Source organism: Vulpes vulpes, chromosome 15 (assembly GCF_048418805.1).
Source record: "Vulpes vulpes isolate BD-2025 chromosome 15, VulVul3, whole genome shotgun sequence".
Taxonomy (NCBI): domain Eukaryota; kingdom Metazoa; phylum Chordata; class Mammalia; order Carnivora; family Canidae; genus Vulpes; species Vulpes vulpes.
This window is the reverse complement of record NC_132794.1, coordinates 48208742-48224649: the sequence shown is the minus strand read 5'-3', so window position 1 is coordinate 48224649 and position 15908 is coordinate 48208742. Positions and strand designations below refer to the sequence as shown.

At 40.5% G+C, this 15908-nt stretch overlaps 1 protein-coding gene and 1 non-coding gene across 6 annotated transcripts in view; one reads left to right on the top strand and one right to left on the bottom strand.

The window, feature by feature from the left end:
* Positions 1-1472: 1472 nt before the first annotated feature.
* The window catches only part of NUSAP1 (nucleolar and spindle associated protein 1), a 78542-nt gene continuing 64106 nt past the window's right edge, over positions 1473-15908 (bottom strand). For all 5 annotated transcript variants that reach the window (XM_072738308.1, XM_025998499.2, XM_025998502.2 and 2 more), the window contains 6 exons: positions 15733-15842; positions 11321-11508; positions 9093-9250; positions 6613-6729; positions 3610-3718; positions 1473-2441 (listed from right to left, as the gene is read on the bottom strand). In XM_072738308.1, coding sequence (XP_072594409.1) covers positions 2348-2441; positions 3610-3718; positions 6613-6729; positions 9093-9250; positions 11321-11508; positions 15733-15842 — 776 coding nt within the window. In that variant the 3' untranslated portion in view covers positions 1473-2347. The remainder of the gene's footprint in view (positions 2442-3609; positions 3719-6612; positions 6730-9092; positions 9251-11320; positions 11509-15732; positions 15843-15908) is intronic.
* On the top strand, positions 10634-10740 carry LOC112920104 (U6 spliceosomal RNA). Its single transcript, XR_003235025.1, has one exon. It is a non-coding gene; the product is annotated as a U6 spliceosomal RNA (small nuclear RNA).

The following is a 15908-nucleotide window of genomic DNA, read 5'->3' as shown; positions in this document are numbered from 1 at the left end:
AGGCAGAGACACAGGCAGAGGGAGAAGCAGGCTCCATGCACCGGGAGCCCGACGTGGGATTCGATCCCGGGTCTCCAGGATCGCGCCCTGGGCCAAAGGCAGGCGCCAAACCGCTGCGCCACCCAGGGATCCCCTGAAGAGGACTATTTTTTTTTTTTTTTTTTTTTTATGATAGTCACAGAGAGAGAGAGAGAGAGAGAGAGAGAGAGGCAGAGACACAGGCTGAGGAAGAAGCAGGCTCCATGCACCGGGAGCCTGATGTGGGATTCGATCCCGGGTCTCCAGGATCGCGCCCTGGGCCAAAGGCAGGCACCAAACCGTTGAGCCACCCAGGGATCCCTGAAGAGGACTATTGATACCATTTTCCCTACTCTATTCCTTGTAGGTTTGTGTTTTCTAATCCACCATTTGAGGAAAGGAGATTGCTAAAGGTTGCTATACAATTCAGTGACTTTCTGGTACTGGAATTGTCAGTTTTTACCATAATATTAGAAAATTTCAATCTGGCCTAGAAGCAATGTTAATGCCCCTTTGCAGGCATTTTTAACTCCCACCACCTCCAGCCCCAGATATCTACTGATCTACTTTCTCCATAGGTTTAGTTTCTCTGGATATGTCCTATAAATAGTCATATGTAATCTTTTATGTCTGGCGGCTTTTCACGTAGCATAATGTCTGAGATTCATCCATGCTGTAACATTAGTATTTTTTTTTTTTTTTAAAGATTTTATTCATGAGAGACTGAGAGAGAGAGGCACAGACACAGGCAGAGGGATAAGCAGGGAGCCCGACATGGGACTCGATTCCGGGTCTCCAGGATCATGCCCTGGGCTGAAGGCGGCACTAAACCGCTGAGCCACCCAGGCTGCCCTGTGCATCATTTTTAATCTATTAATGGACAGCTGGATTTTCTCCATTTTTTGGCTATAATGCTCCTGTAAATATCTGTGTACAAGTTCTTATGTGGACACGTGCTTCTATTTCCCTTGGGTACATACCTAGGAGTAGGAGGTCATGTGCTGCTTGTGCTTCAGTGTGACCCATGCCTTTGCTGGGTAATGTGGTAGACATATTTAACTTTAAAAAACTACCAACCTGGGATCCCTGGGTGGCGCAGCGGTTCGGCGCCTGCCTTTGGCCCAGGGCGCGATCCTGGAGACCCGGGATCGAATCCCACATCAGGCTCCCGGTGCATGGAGCCTGCTTCTCCCTCTGCCTGTGTCTCTGCCTCTCTCTCTCTCTGTGACTATCATAAATAAATAATAAAAAAAATTAAAAAAAAAAAAAAACTACCAACCTGTTTCCCAAAGTGATTCTATCTTTTACCCTCCCAGCAGCAGTTTGACAGTGATTTAATTGACTGATCTCTGCCTAATAGCAAAATATGAATTTATTCAGCACCCAGGAGTATGCCAATGTTCTGTGAGCTCACAGATCTAAGAATAAGAGTCGGATACGTGCTGCGAAAAATATCAGGACGATATGCTCATTTATTCTTCGCGTGAGAAGAAGTAGGACAGGATGCACAGAGAGTACAAGTCAACTGGTGTTAGTCTTAGCTGCTCAACTCAATCCGGATGTCAATTTATTTGCAAAAAATCTACCATTTATGAAAATCTTCATCAGTACAAAGCCCAGAAGCTCCACTTAGGGGCAACAAACATGGCTGTAATGCTGAACAACTCTGGTCTTTCCCATAAAACAAGTAAGATCTAACTGACAGAGTATACTGACCCTTGAAGCAGCAACCCTCCGGTTTCAATATAGGCCTGGGTATTTTTTAAATAAGGCTAGAATGAGCTATGGAATTTTTAAGAATATATTGAGTGATAGATGGTGATTACATCGGGTGATCTGAACAGACCTGCATAGGTAATAAACCACGTCACACAGGTAGAATATGCCAGTACCGACGTGTATGGCTCCCCATTTCAGTAAGACTATGGTTCTCTAGAGGAGGAAGAGGTGGCCTTCTCAGCTTTTTATTGGTCAAGTTCTACTAAGGCTTGTAGAATTACCTACCATCAGGTCAATGCTTCTGTCTAGAAGAGGATTCCAGTCCTGTCAGCAGAGGAAACTAGACATTAAAAATCTAAGTCAAGGTTATATATAGGATGAGTCTCAGAAAACTGAATTGTACACTTAGGAAAAAACCATTTCAAAGAATCTGAGCGTTAAGGTTAATAAGGTCTTTTCAGAGATGCAGCTTGTGAAGAACCCCCAACACTACATAGATAGTGAACAACAAACAGCAGAAGAAAGTCTTAACTGAAGTGAAGAAGACAGAAAAATATTTACATTAAAGAAAGGGTTCAGAATGAAGTAATATTTACAGGATGCTAAAAAATTAATCTTCAGCCATAATGAGGCCTCTTCGAGCTCCCAAAACCTTTGCTTTCTTCTCCTTTCGTCTTTGTTCATGTTGCTTCCGTTGCTCTTCCCTAAAGAGGTACAGGTACTCATTAGGCTCTAGTGAAGCTCCATAAGAGTCCACTTTAAAGCACCTGTCATCAGACTAATGTCCAAGCTTAAACTGAAATCCAGATACTTGTATAAAATATTCTTACAGAACACTGTGTTCTAGCTAGTGGGCTGTCTGTGGAAGCCACACCTGTAAGTCACTTGTGTTACAGGGCTACAAACTGGTATTTCCCTTTTTATGTTAATGCAGCATTCTAAAATTAAGCATGGAACTGGAACAAAAGGCACCTCAGTACCTTAATTTGTTTTAAATGAGAAATCTCTCCTTTGGAAGTCAAAAGTCAGGCTCAAAATCATGTAGTCTAGTGGAAGTGCTGGAATTAGAACCAGGTTCTGCCGACTTAAGCCACTGTATCTTTCTGGAAGGGATTAGGGATTGGTAGGAGGGGTTTAGGGGGGCTAGGATTATATTGAATAAAACTTAAAAACAATTCATCAAGGATTCTATACCCAATGTGGGGCTTGAACTCAGCCCCAAGAACAAGAGTTGCATGTTCTGACTGAGCCAGCCAAGCAACCCTATGGTAACAATCTTAATGGCAAATATAGTTACTGAATGTCTTGGTGGCAGCTGGATACAGGAAGTCAAATGATGGGTAATCCTGTATTAGGATGGTTTTATGCAGGGAATCAACTTGATCAGGACCAGCTACACCCCACAGCAAGCTCTGGCTTTAACTTGGTTTTCACATGCAGAAGGAAGCCTCTAAGGATCAGGTGGGGATTTCTTCTGGGGTAGGGTCTTGAAGCCTGATTTCCCTGGGAGTGAAGAATTTACATCTGGGCACTTGGATTGGTGTCTGGAGGGATAGCCAGATATGCTGGGATGGTAGGTCATGTAAGAACAGGGTTCCCTCCTGAATTACCTATAGAGCTTTGGAAACCGTACAGCTGCTTGGACCCCACCTCCCAATTGCTGAATTAGAAACCACTGCAGTGGGGCCTAGGCACATGTACCTTTATGAAGTTCTAGATATGATTCCATGACTCCCCCCCTTTTTTTTCCCCATGACTCCCTTTTTCTTAAACACCACTATTACTGAAACTCTCTGTACTTCAGAGGCTTTGCTTTTAAATATAGTCTTTTAAAATTAAAAGAACTATAGAACTGGTTAATTATATACTCACCGAGTCTGGAGAGGAGGTTGTTTATAAGTTTTCTTGTGGAAGCTAACTCTGTTGGCATGTTGCTTGAGAGAACTATTTTCTTTAGGTTGACCCCATGGTTTCAGTTTGCCTAGTTTAGGAGCGACAAAGATTTAAGATTTTTCTATTTATATTCCCAATTTTACTCATTTGAGGTTATTTGCTTGTTACCAATATTTATACTTTATAGACATTTGCCAGTATAATTGTATTAGTTTTAATTTCATAGTCCACAAATATAAATGATGTAAGTTATACTTTTTTCCCCTAAAAATAAAGTTTTTTAAAAAAGATTTATTAAGAGACAGAACATACATGCATACACAGGCTGGTTGGGCAGAAGGAAAGGGAGAAAGAATCTTAATCACATGGTGCTGAGCCCAGAGCCGGACGCAAGACTCAATCTCACGACCTGATATCTTGTCCTGAATTGAGTCGGACGCCTAACCAACTGAGCCACCCAGGCGCCATGTGTGTTTTACTTGTTAATCCTTGGAAATTCAGTTTTATTTTTTATTTTTTAAAGATTTATTTATTTATTCATGAGAGAGAGAGGCAGAGACACAGGCAGAGGGTGAAGCAGGCTCCATGCAGGGAGCCTGACATGGGACTCCATCCCGGGACTCCAGGATCGCGCCCTGGGCCAAAGGCAGGCACCAAACCGCTGAGTCACCCAGGGATCCCCAACTCACAGTTTTAATGCTATTAAAAAAATCTTAATACTAAATCCAATTACATAGCACATTAAAAAAAAGTCATCACAACCAAGTAGTTTATCCCAAAGTTGTTTATTATTTACTTATTTTTATTAAAGATTCTATTTACTTATTCATGAGACACACAGAGAGAGGGGTAGAGACATAGGCAGAGGGAGAAGCAGGCTCCCTGCAGGGAATCCGATATGGGACTTGATCCCAGGACCCCGGCATCATGACCTGAGCCAAAGGCAGATGCTCAACTACTGAGCCACCCAGGCATCCCTCAAGGTTTCTAGGTATTTAATATTAAAGGATTTCATCTGAGCAATTTGTTATTACTGTTCCCTAGTAAAATGTATTTGGAATGGAATAAGTGGATTTTATTAGCTTTAGACCTGGAACCAAATTTCCAGATGTTTACATATTGCTTTTGTTTAGTTTATGAGTTTTTTTTTTTTTTTTAAGATTTTTATTTATTCATGAGAGACATAGAGAGAGAGGCAGAGACACAGGCAGAGAGGGAAGCAGGCTCCAGGCAGGGAGCCCGACGCGGGACTCAATCCCGGGTCCCCAGGATCACGCCCTGGGCCGAAGGTGGCGCCAAACCGCTGAGCCACCGGACTGCCCCTATGAGCTCTCTTTGAGTGCCAAAGATTATTTGCAGTTTCCCATTTTATAAAAAGGACTTTCACACTGCTGATGTAATATTTGTTTTCTTTTCCTTAACACACTAAATGACTTGTCTAGGGTATAAAAATAATAAGCAGTACAGATGAAGCTCTCAGCCAGATTTTCTATTAGAAGTTAGTTGTGGCCAGAATCATTCCCCAAATACTTTCTGAGCACCTGGTATGGGCATGAACTTTTCTAGGGGGGCAGCCCCGCTGGCTCAGTGGTTTAGCGCCAGGATGTGATCCTGGAATCGAGTCCCATGTCAGGCTCCCTGCATGAAGCCTGCTTCTCCCTCTGCCTGTGTCTCTGCCTCTCTCTGTATGTCTCTCATGAATAAATAAATAAAATCTTAAAAAAAAAAAAAAAAGATTTTATTTATTCATGAGAGACACAGAGAGGGAGGCAGAGACACAGGCAGAGGGAGAAGCAGGCTCCATGCAGGGAGCCCGATGTGGGACTTGATCCCAGGACTCCAGGATCACACCCTGGGCTGAAGGCAGGCACTAAACTGCTGAGCCACCCAGGGATCCCGAATAAATAAAAACTTAAAAAAAAAAAAAATCTATTTCAGAGGTAGAGCTGAAAAGACTAAGTGATGGACTAGGTATGGGGTCTGAGAGAAGGAGCCAGATGACGCCCAGGTTTCTCCCTGACAACTTAGTAATATGTGCCAGGGCCATGTATAGGAAAACCAGGCAGAGGGAGCAGTGTGGTGTGTGAAGAAAGAAGTTTTGTTTTTGTACTACAATTGATTCTTACTTCAAAATAAGATTTTTCATTATATTTGTTTCATTAATGTAATTTAAAGATAAACACTGTTAGAAGAATATGATTTATGGGAAATCATCTTGTTTTAAAGTAATTCTAGAATCACAAAAAAACCACCTGAAGTATTTTTTTTTTTAAGATTTTTTTTTTTTAAAGATCTTATTTATTTATTCATGAGACACACACACATACACAGAGAGAGAGAGAGAGAGAGAGAGAGAGAGAGAGGCAGAGAGGCAGAGAGGCACAGGGAGGCTCCATGCAGGGAGCCTGACGTGGGACTTGATCCTGGGTCTCCTGGATCTCCACCAAAGGCGGCACTAAACCGCTGAGCCACCCAGGCTGCCCATATTGGTTGTTTTTAAAAATGTTTTTTTAGTATTGGTATTTTATTTTATCATTATTTTTTTTTTAGTATTGGTATTTTAGCTGGATATACAGATACTTTAATACATGCCCAATTTATATGGGCATTTATATGACCAATAAATTCCCAGGTTGTTGGACTGGGTGGATTCCAGCCTGGGATCCTTTGAAAGTTGTAAAGAAAACATTAATTTGCCCATAGGCCAATTTCCAAATTTCTTGATTTTGCCTGCTATTATTTCTTTGCTATAACACTGATTAGAAGTTAGGTCTTTGATTAACAGAAATGTAAGTGAATCATTATTTAGTATTTGCTTAGTGGATAGTTTTTTAAATTATGGGTCATGTGGAGCCGGGGGAAGAAATTCTAGGTGATTCAGTATGGCTTTCCACTGAGGCACTAGAATCTTTCACATCCTGAGATGTAGAACTATTTAATCCTAAGTCTTTGGCACGGCTTTCTAAGAACATTGGCACGTACCTTTGTGTGGCTCATAGTTGAGGGGACGAGACAGACTTGCTTTGAGATCAAACACCGGTTTCTTGTTGGAGACTGGAGTCTGTGCTGCCTCAGTTGTCAATTTGAATGGGGTAACAACTATAAAACCAAGGAACAAAACCCCAGGGCTTAATTAGGAAAAAAAAAAAATGAAGTACCACTTCTCAGTCTTAAATATATCATCTATATGGACAGTCTCAACCATGTAGGGTTAAAAAGAAGAAAAGAATAACGAAGGCAATCTAACCACCAAGACTTGCTTCTCTTGTGAGCTCCCCAAACAGTCTCAATATTAGGTTTTTTTCCTTAGGAATCAGCTGGGAGTTGAAAATCCTGTTTAAATAATTGACTGGGTAAATTTTTAGGCTGTGTCCCTGATATTATTTACCCTTTAAAAATATATTAGTAACATTTTCATTCATACAGATAACAAAGCCTGCAAGGAACCTAACCACATACAGATGAAAAGATATGTGGCTCTGGTTGTTATTTAATAAAAGCAGTTATTTATGGTACAAAAATTCACATATTTAAAGTTAATATACCAGGATGGTAGGATTCAAGTAAAGCCAAATTTTTGCTACAGTTGGGCATCATATATTGGGCCTATTTTGTAATTCTTTCCCATCACAGACTACTGTTGAATGTTAGCACTTGCATGTATATATGAAGAAGTAACCAAGACCTAGGACCCCTCAGTTAAATCAGAAAAGCACAAAACCCTTGTGCTTAAGCAATCCCATTGCGTTGCTATCAGGTGACAGTAGGGAGGGGAACACTGGGGCTGTCTATAACGCCAATTTTAAATAAGTATAATTCAACCTGTAGAGTAACTGCAACCTTGCTACACACTCCAGCTCATCCATCCTAGGTCTAGAGAAGCTTTTACATGTGTACAGGAGACATAGTTAAGAATGGTCACAACAGTATAATAATAAAAGTTGGAAATATCCACATGGTCAATAAGCATTAAAATGCATAAATTGAAATATATCCATATCAATGAAAATGAATACATTTTATAGCTCATTTGTCAATATGGATGATTCTTCAAACATTATGCTGAGTGAATGAAAGCAAATCATGGGGGGAAAAAAATCATACAATTGGTTTCCTTTACATAAAGTTCTTATCTGATAATTGGGGAAAAAAACTATCCCATCCTAACTGGGCACACCTCTGAATTACCACAAGGAGAAAAGTCAGAATATGGTAAACATTTAGTTTCTGCCTCAAGTCCTCTGTGAGCATTTGTGAGTCCTTTCTCATTACGAGGTAAATGGCTGCTACCCAGTGACCCCAGCTCTCTGTAAAATAACAGTCCTATCTTAGGCAAGTCCACTCCACTTTTAGCACTGTTTTCTGCCCAGGCCCCTTTCTTCCCATACTGTAGGGAGATATAGAATGTTACATGGAATGTTTGCTTGCTGGTATTGTTAAGATTAAAGGTTAGGGTGGGAATGAAAGAGCTCATTTAGAGAAAGAATCGCATAAATTTACTGTTTCCACCACCTCTGGCCTTGCTTAAAATGTGGGCTGTCAGTCTCTTCTATCTTTAAGGTATGAAGAAACCCTCATAGAGCCTCACACTCATTATTGACACTGTACTCTCCTCTGGTCAGAAGCTCCTGCTGGATTGCTGTAGTCTCAGGAAAACTGGAGAGCCTTTATGTGATCAAGGCTCTTGCTCGATGGTTTCAATAGGACTCTCAAGAATTTTGACCTACTCAGTTCTAATATAGGCCTTAATCTGCTGGTTTTTATTTTTATTTAAAATTTGTACTGCTACTGCAGTATTCTTTTGAAAGCCCACCTGGTCATTGTAGGTGATGATTAAGTAGACTGTATGTAGAAGAGTATCCATTTGGCTTATTCTGGTTTACACAGTCTATAGTGTAGCATTTATTCCACAAACTCTGGGATCCTATTAGCTTCATAGTCTTGGAGGACCAATCAGAGGCTGTAATGAATATTGTGATCCTCCATCTAATCCCGGAGTCCTGAAGGGGCTGAATGCTCTTCAGGGAGAGTCACCATCTTAGGACTCCTCATAGACAAGATGGAGTCATCAGGCAGACACCAGGTGTTGTTTTTTTTTTTTTTTTTTTAAGACTTTTTTATTCATTCATGAGAAACACAGGGGGCAGGGGCAGACACAGGCAGAGGGAGAAGCAGGCTCCATGCAGGGAGCCTGACGTGGGACTCGATCCCGGGTCTCCAGGATCACACCCTGGGCTGAGGTGGCACTAAACCGCTGAGCCACCTGGGCTGCCTAGACACCAGTTTTTTTGTTTAGGTCTCTGGCATTTTCCTCACCAATATAAAATGAAAAATATGCTATGGCGAACTTTTTGCTTTTGATTTTATAGTTATGGAGAGAGGCTTTAAGTAAACAAATACACTGAATAATTTCAGGAAGTTACATGGCTTAAAGATGAACCAGGGTTTTTCTTTTGTTTTACCAGAAGCAGAATTCCCCTTTGCGGTCTTTAACTTGCATGTCCCGAGCACAGCCTGGCCTTTTGGGGTACTCCCACATACGGTCACATGTGGAGACTTTCTGGCTGGAGTCTTGGTCAGTGAACGCTTATGTTCATTATCTTTGGTAGCAGCTGAAAACCTAAACAGGACAGTAGAGTACCAAACATGAGTGCTTGTGTCATGAGTAACTTGTAGCAAGCTTACGTGAATAAACCACTTTTGCAGAATAAACATTTTACAACACTTTATTTGTAAAATATGGTTTTGTCTTCTCTGCTCTCCTTGCCTTGGCCAATGACAGGACAAGACTGTGGGGCTCAAATTACAGTTTAGGAGGTACTCTGAGCACTCCCCTCTTTCTCTTCTGGTGACGGCTTATCAGAGGGAACAGGAGACTGCTATGCCCAGGAAGTGATGGGAATAGACCTTATGTCTTCCTAGTAGATGGTCATTCATTTAAATGGTCCATAAGGGGATGCCTGGGTTGCCCAATGGTTGAGCATTTGCTTTGGCTCGGGGCATAATCCCAGGGTCCTGTGATCAGTCCCACAATGGGCTCTCTACAGGGAGCCTACCTCTCCCTCTGCCTATGTCTCTGCGATGAATAAAATGTTAAAAAAGAAAAAAGTCCATAAGCCCATTCTCCTAGCAAATTGCCATAAGTTTATCTCATTGATTAAGATGCATAGTTTCTCTGCATTTTAATGTGTGAAATTGGGATGTGTTCTGTAATTAGTAACAAACACGTCATAGTTGGCAGTGATTCTTCTCAGTGGTTCATAAAATAATGGTGATTATCCAGCTGATGGTGTCTTAGAGTCAGTGAAAGTCAGGAAGGACAGATCTACATGGTGTGGCTGTGAGGTTAACAGAAGAGAACTTCTGGACTTGTAACGAAAATGTGGTGGTAATCCTGAATCAACACCCAAAATTATTATGAAATATTCTACAACCCAGTTAAGACAACTGCATATTACGAGAGGTGCCATGAAAGCCAGGCTGTTCTGTACACTGCAGTGGAGCAAGGACTTGCCCCAACCATGGTGTTCTTAAATACTATTAAATACAATCAGAACTGCCAAGTAGAGGCACTTCATACTCAATTCTAACTCAATAAATAGAATTCCAAACTTAAGGTCATTTTTAAGCTTTTCTAAAAACTGTCAAATAATTGAATGTGTTGGGCAAGTGTTACCAGGCACCTCACTATTAGATGCTGCAAATGCACTCAAGAAAAGGAGATTAGGAGCACCTGGCTAGCTCAGTTGGTAAGCATGCAACTCTTGATCTTGGAGTTGTAGGTCTGAGCCCCACAGTGGGTGTAGAGATTACTTAAAAATAAAAGCTTTTTAAAAAAAAAAAAAAAAAAGCTTTAAAGGAAAAAAAAAAAAAAAAAGAGGGGTGCCGGGGTGGCTCGGTTAGTTAAGCGTCTGCCTTCTACTCAGGTCCTGCTCAGTGGGAGTCTGCCTCTCCCTCTATTTGTGCTCATACTCTCTCTCTAATAAATAAATAAAATCTTAAAGTGCTTGCTTCGGCAGCACATATTCTAAAATTGGAATCATACAGAGAAGATTAGCATTGCCCCTGTGCAAGGATGACACACAAAATCTTAAAAAAAAAAAAAAAAAAAAAAAAAAAGGAGAGAATAACATTTCTGTATTAAAGAAAGGGGGCCTGAAGATCTTCATCTCTGGGATAGTTATAGTTGGGGGCTACCCTGCTATCAGACAAGGTACAAGCAAAAAAAAAAAAAAAAAAAAAAAATCGAGGGATCAGTGGGGCATAGGATAGCTAGGATACTGCAGTACCCACTGGGTTACAACACTTCCACTTTAGGATGAGTTAACTAAGTTCATTGCATCAAGAAATTTTCTGCAGGAATTTAGCTTCAACTTTACATTTAAGTCAATGGGAAAATTTCTCTTTACATATCTTTACAGGCATACATTAAACAAATAAAATGAATATCCATGTATACTTTATTTAAGCCAAATGTGAGCTTAGGGATATTCGATAAGAAAATCCAATACAAGTTTAAAGAAAAAATATTAGGTTATAAAAACCATCTGATTTTCTCTCCATTCTGATCCTCTTTTGCCTTCTTTTTCATCAACATAGAAACATATTTGATGTCATCCACCTGAAATGCACAAGAAGCATTAAAACTTTGAAATGGTCCTTGTACTTGATTACATTTTGGAGTCCTTACCTGACGTTCATCTTAGTTGCTGATAGAATGGAACGCTTGGCAGACCCCTTCCCACACAAGGTGCTCTGGCCTGTAGGGCCCAGGGGCTGGCCCTGTGAGTGGCGCTGGCTGGAGGGAGTTCGAGCCTCAGGGAGCCTTCCCCGGAGAGGAACTGGAGTCACCACTACTTCTTTGGTGACCGGTTGCTTCTGCAGAAAGACACAGGAACCATGCTCAAGTTTGGCTTCTTAGCACTGTCCTCAGAGTGCCCCCATTCATCTCCTTGTTCTATCCCCATTTTTAACTGCACCTGTTATCTTTCCTTCTTACAGCCTCATCCTATTCCTACCTGCCGGGTGGGCTGCGCAGTTCCTAGCACCTGTATTGATATGGTGACCAAGTTATGATTAACTTCTGGTTGTGCTGAGTCATGGGTTATAGAAAGCCTCTCCTAGCTGCCATGAACCCAGGGATTGGGACGCCTGGGTGGCTCAGCAGTTGAGCATCTTGCCCTTGGCTCAGGGAGTGATACCGGGGTCCTGGGATCAAATCCCAGATTGGGCTCCCTACAGGGAGTCTGCTTCTTCCTCGGCCTAGGTCTCTGCCTCTCTCTCTGCCTGTCTCATGAATAAATAAAGTCTTAAAAAAAAAACAAAAAAACAACCCAGAGATTTTCTGACTAAGGAATGTGGCTGAACAGACACATGAGAATGTGATTAGCAGTTTATTAAATACAAACTCAAAGAACCACCTATTACATAAATAGCACATGGAATCTACAAATAATTCCACTCTTATCCTCATGACACCCCCAAAGGCTTCTTAAAGTTTTTAAAAACAAAACAAAAGAAATAGGGAGGGAAGGAACTCTCCCTTTGAAATGACTGGAGGGGGATCCCTGGGTGGCTCAGCGGTTTAGCCGTGCCTTCAGCCCGGGGCATGATCCTGGAGTCCTGGGATGGAGTCCCACATCGGGCTCCCTGCATGGAGCCTGCTTCTCCCTCTGCCTGTGTCTCTGCCTCTCTCCCTCTGTGTCTCTCATGAATAAATAAATAAAATCTTAAAAAATATATAATTAAACGACTGGAGAGGGTCCACTAAGGTTATCATTTTTTATATACTGTCTGGGCACAAGAATAACAATGTCTTCCTGTCACTGGTTTCAGCTTTTGCAAGCAGAAGAAATATAATACAACTCTGCTAACTAACAACAGTGGTGGGTCTACTGACATTGACAAATTCTGGTTATGTCCTAGGAAATACAAGCAGTCAGAGAAGAATGTCAGCTTCTCAGCATACAAGCAGAAGAGATTCTAATGTGATACAAAGTTAAAACACATGGGTAAAAATTACTATTTAGTAAATGCACATGGATCTAGGGGCGGCGTTAGGTTAGAAGTATTCAGCATACTGTTCTATTTAATCACACTTCTTATGCCTCCTCCTGTCTCTCCTCTAAGATTCCCACTTTCCATGCTGTCTCTCTTCACAGTTCACTTGGTGTCAGGACCATCAACTCTGCATCTTTGTTTTAAGCTACTTACGATGCAGGAATGAGTCTACTAGCCCTTAACTATTTGACTTTTTTTCAGGTTGAGTATTAAACCGTTGATTCTAGTAGTACTAACTCATTTTGTCAGTAACATATGTAACCAGTATCTTTTAGTAATAAAAATCCTGTTCAAAAAAAAAAAAAAAAATTCCTGTTCAATCCTAACAAAGCAAAGAGCTCAATCATACCATGGTACCCCTCCCCCAAAAAATTATAGGGGGAAATAATAAAAGCAGGAAAAATAAATGTAAGAGCTTATTTTTATTATCTTAGAACAGGTAGGGTATGACAAAAGAAACCTCAGACCCTTAAAAGGAAAAATTGGATAAATTTAAGAAAAAACCTTTCACAAGATAAAAGACACCATTAACATGGTTAAAAGATAGATTGTAGGAAAGTTTTTGTAATATAGGATAGCATTAATATAAATGGTTAATAGATGGGTAAAAAATTAAGAAAAAAATTTCACAGAAAAATCCCAGCCAATTATAACATATAAACCTAGAATAAGCAAAGAAATGTCAATTGTAATTTTTTTCATATCATATTAAAGATCTAAAAAATTCATCATTCCTACCATTGACAAAATAATCAGGCATCTTGGGGCACTACGTTTCCGATGTTTGTAGAGGGCCATTTGGCAACTAAATCAAATAGATCTGCCAGCTCTAATCATGAAAATCAAAGAGACAGGTCAAAGCCAAGATTAGGGATCCCTGGGTGGCGCAGCGGTTTGGCGCCTGCCTTTGGCCCAGGGCGCGATCCTGGAGACCCGGGATCGAATCCCACATCGGGCTCCCGGTGCATGGAGCCTGCTTCTCCCTCTGCCTGTGTCTCTGCCTCTCTCTCTCTCTCTGTGACTATCATAAATAAATAAAAATTAAAAAAAAAAAAAAAAAAGAACCTTAAAAAAAAAAAAAAAAAAAAAAAAACAAAGCCAGGATTATTCTAAGATCTCTTTATTATCCAATACTATCCAACGACCAATCCTGAAATATGTCAACTGTCAGGAAAAGCTTCCTATAAGCTATGGTGAAGTCACTGTAATTTTTTATTTTCCAGTTTTCAAATAGATAATACCCAATAACCTATTTGATAGATCTATTCCTTAAACAGTGGGGAGTCAGGTTCAGATTTTAGAACTAAGCTCATTCAGGTGGGGTATCGGTAAAAAATAAGATAATCTACTCATTTATTTAACATATCTCCAGGATTTATAAACTCAAGTTTATGGTTGAGACACTTATTCTCTCATTTTTTTTCCTGGGAAACTAACACCCGTATTAGTATAGAAAACTTGACTATCAGGTATTTAAGCAGACTCAGTTTCATGGTAAGGAAAATGAGTGGCCCTGCTTCAGGCATATTTGCTGCTAGCTCATTCTTATACGAAAGAAAAGAAACTATAGGTCCACTTTATATAAATCCTCAGCATGGGCCACTTGTCTAGGTATTCCACTGCCAATACAGTGATACCTAGCCCTTACTAATATTAACAAAGTACTACTATGGGCACACTGAGTGTCTCTTCTCTGATTTTCCATCCATGCTGTTGGATTAGTATGCAGGAATGGAGGCATTCAAATGCCATGGCTTGGCTTTGTTGCTGTTAGCTAGTTCATAAATGGTGTCTTCAACGATGTTAGCAGGGGTTTTATGAAGACTTAAAATGAAATGTTATTACTCTAGATTCAGCCTTTAAGAAGTTTATAGTGTATGTTTCTTTAAAAATTATTTAAAACTTATTACCTAGTGTGTTTTTGTACTGGTGTTTGTATCAGAAAACCTAAAACTCAACTGACTGATGTAGCAGATACTTACTGTCCCTGCTAACAGTGGTCATGTTCTGCCTCTTTCAAATCAACTTTATACTGTTTTGTGTTGTAATACCACAGACTTGCCTCCAATTCTTCTTCCTTTTTTTTTTTTTTTTAAGATTTTATTTATTTATTCATAGACAGAGAGAGAGAGGCAGAGACACAGGCAGAGGGAGAGGGAGAAGCAGGCTCCATGAAGGTAACCCGACGCGGGACTCGATCCCTGGTCTCCAGGATCATACCCCAGGCTGCAGGCGGCGCCAAACCGCTACGCCACCAGGGCTGCCCGCCTCCAATTCTTTTTGAGAAATAAGCAAGCTATATGTATTAAATTCTGGAGTAAATGTTACCCAGTCTTCTATGTGGGATCTCTTTAACACTAGATACCATGTAACATAACATAAGGATGGTATCAACTCACTGCTCTGCTAATTCAACGTCAGGGTTGACTTCATCACCTTTTCTTACTTGAAGGGACCTTGAGTAGAGCAGGACCTAGACTGAAAGGTCCCAGGAGTTCAGTTATCAGGAAGCCTCTAAGTTAGCCACTACAATTCATTCCTTTTTCCTTTAGGTGAGAGACCAGGAAAAGAAGATGGCTTCACCCATAAATCAGTCCATCCTCAACAAAAGTAATAAACACAATGTGTGAATGTTGAAAACAGAGCTTATTGGCACTTTGGAGTTCTTTATAGCGAAGACTCCTGATTTTATTTCGATGGTTCTGAAAATTCTTATGGTGGTGGGGGGGAGTGATTTCAGATAATAAAGATAAATTAAACTCAAATCTATTCCACTGGAAGGGTAATAAAAAGCTGGCTGTATTAGCTAAGGTATTAAAATCAGAGAGTTCAGTCCCAATGAAAACATAATTCTAGGGGTGCCTGGGTGGCAGTTAATTGAACATCTGACTCTTGGTTTCAGCTTAGGTAGTGATCTCAGGGTCTTCAGATCAGCAAGCTTAGCACTGAGCTTGCTTGGGATGCTTTCTCCCTCTGCCCTTCCTACTTGAGGGCACACTCTCAAACAAATCTTTGAAAAAAGAAAAAATTTTATCAGCATACCTTCAGTTCATTAAATGAGTTGTGTTCTTCAAAATGTTTCTTTTTCCTTTCAATATATTGATCAATGGACTCCATTTCCTTAAAACGAGCCTCATGAAGCTTCTTAAAGTCTAGAATGTTCCCCAAAATATGACAATTAATAATAAGACAAATACATTTACTCACCTTCCTTTTGT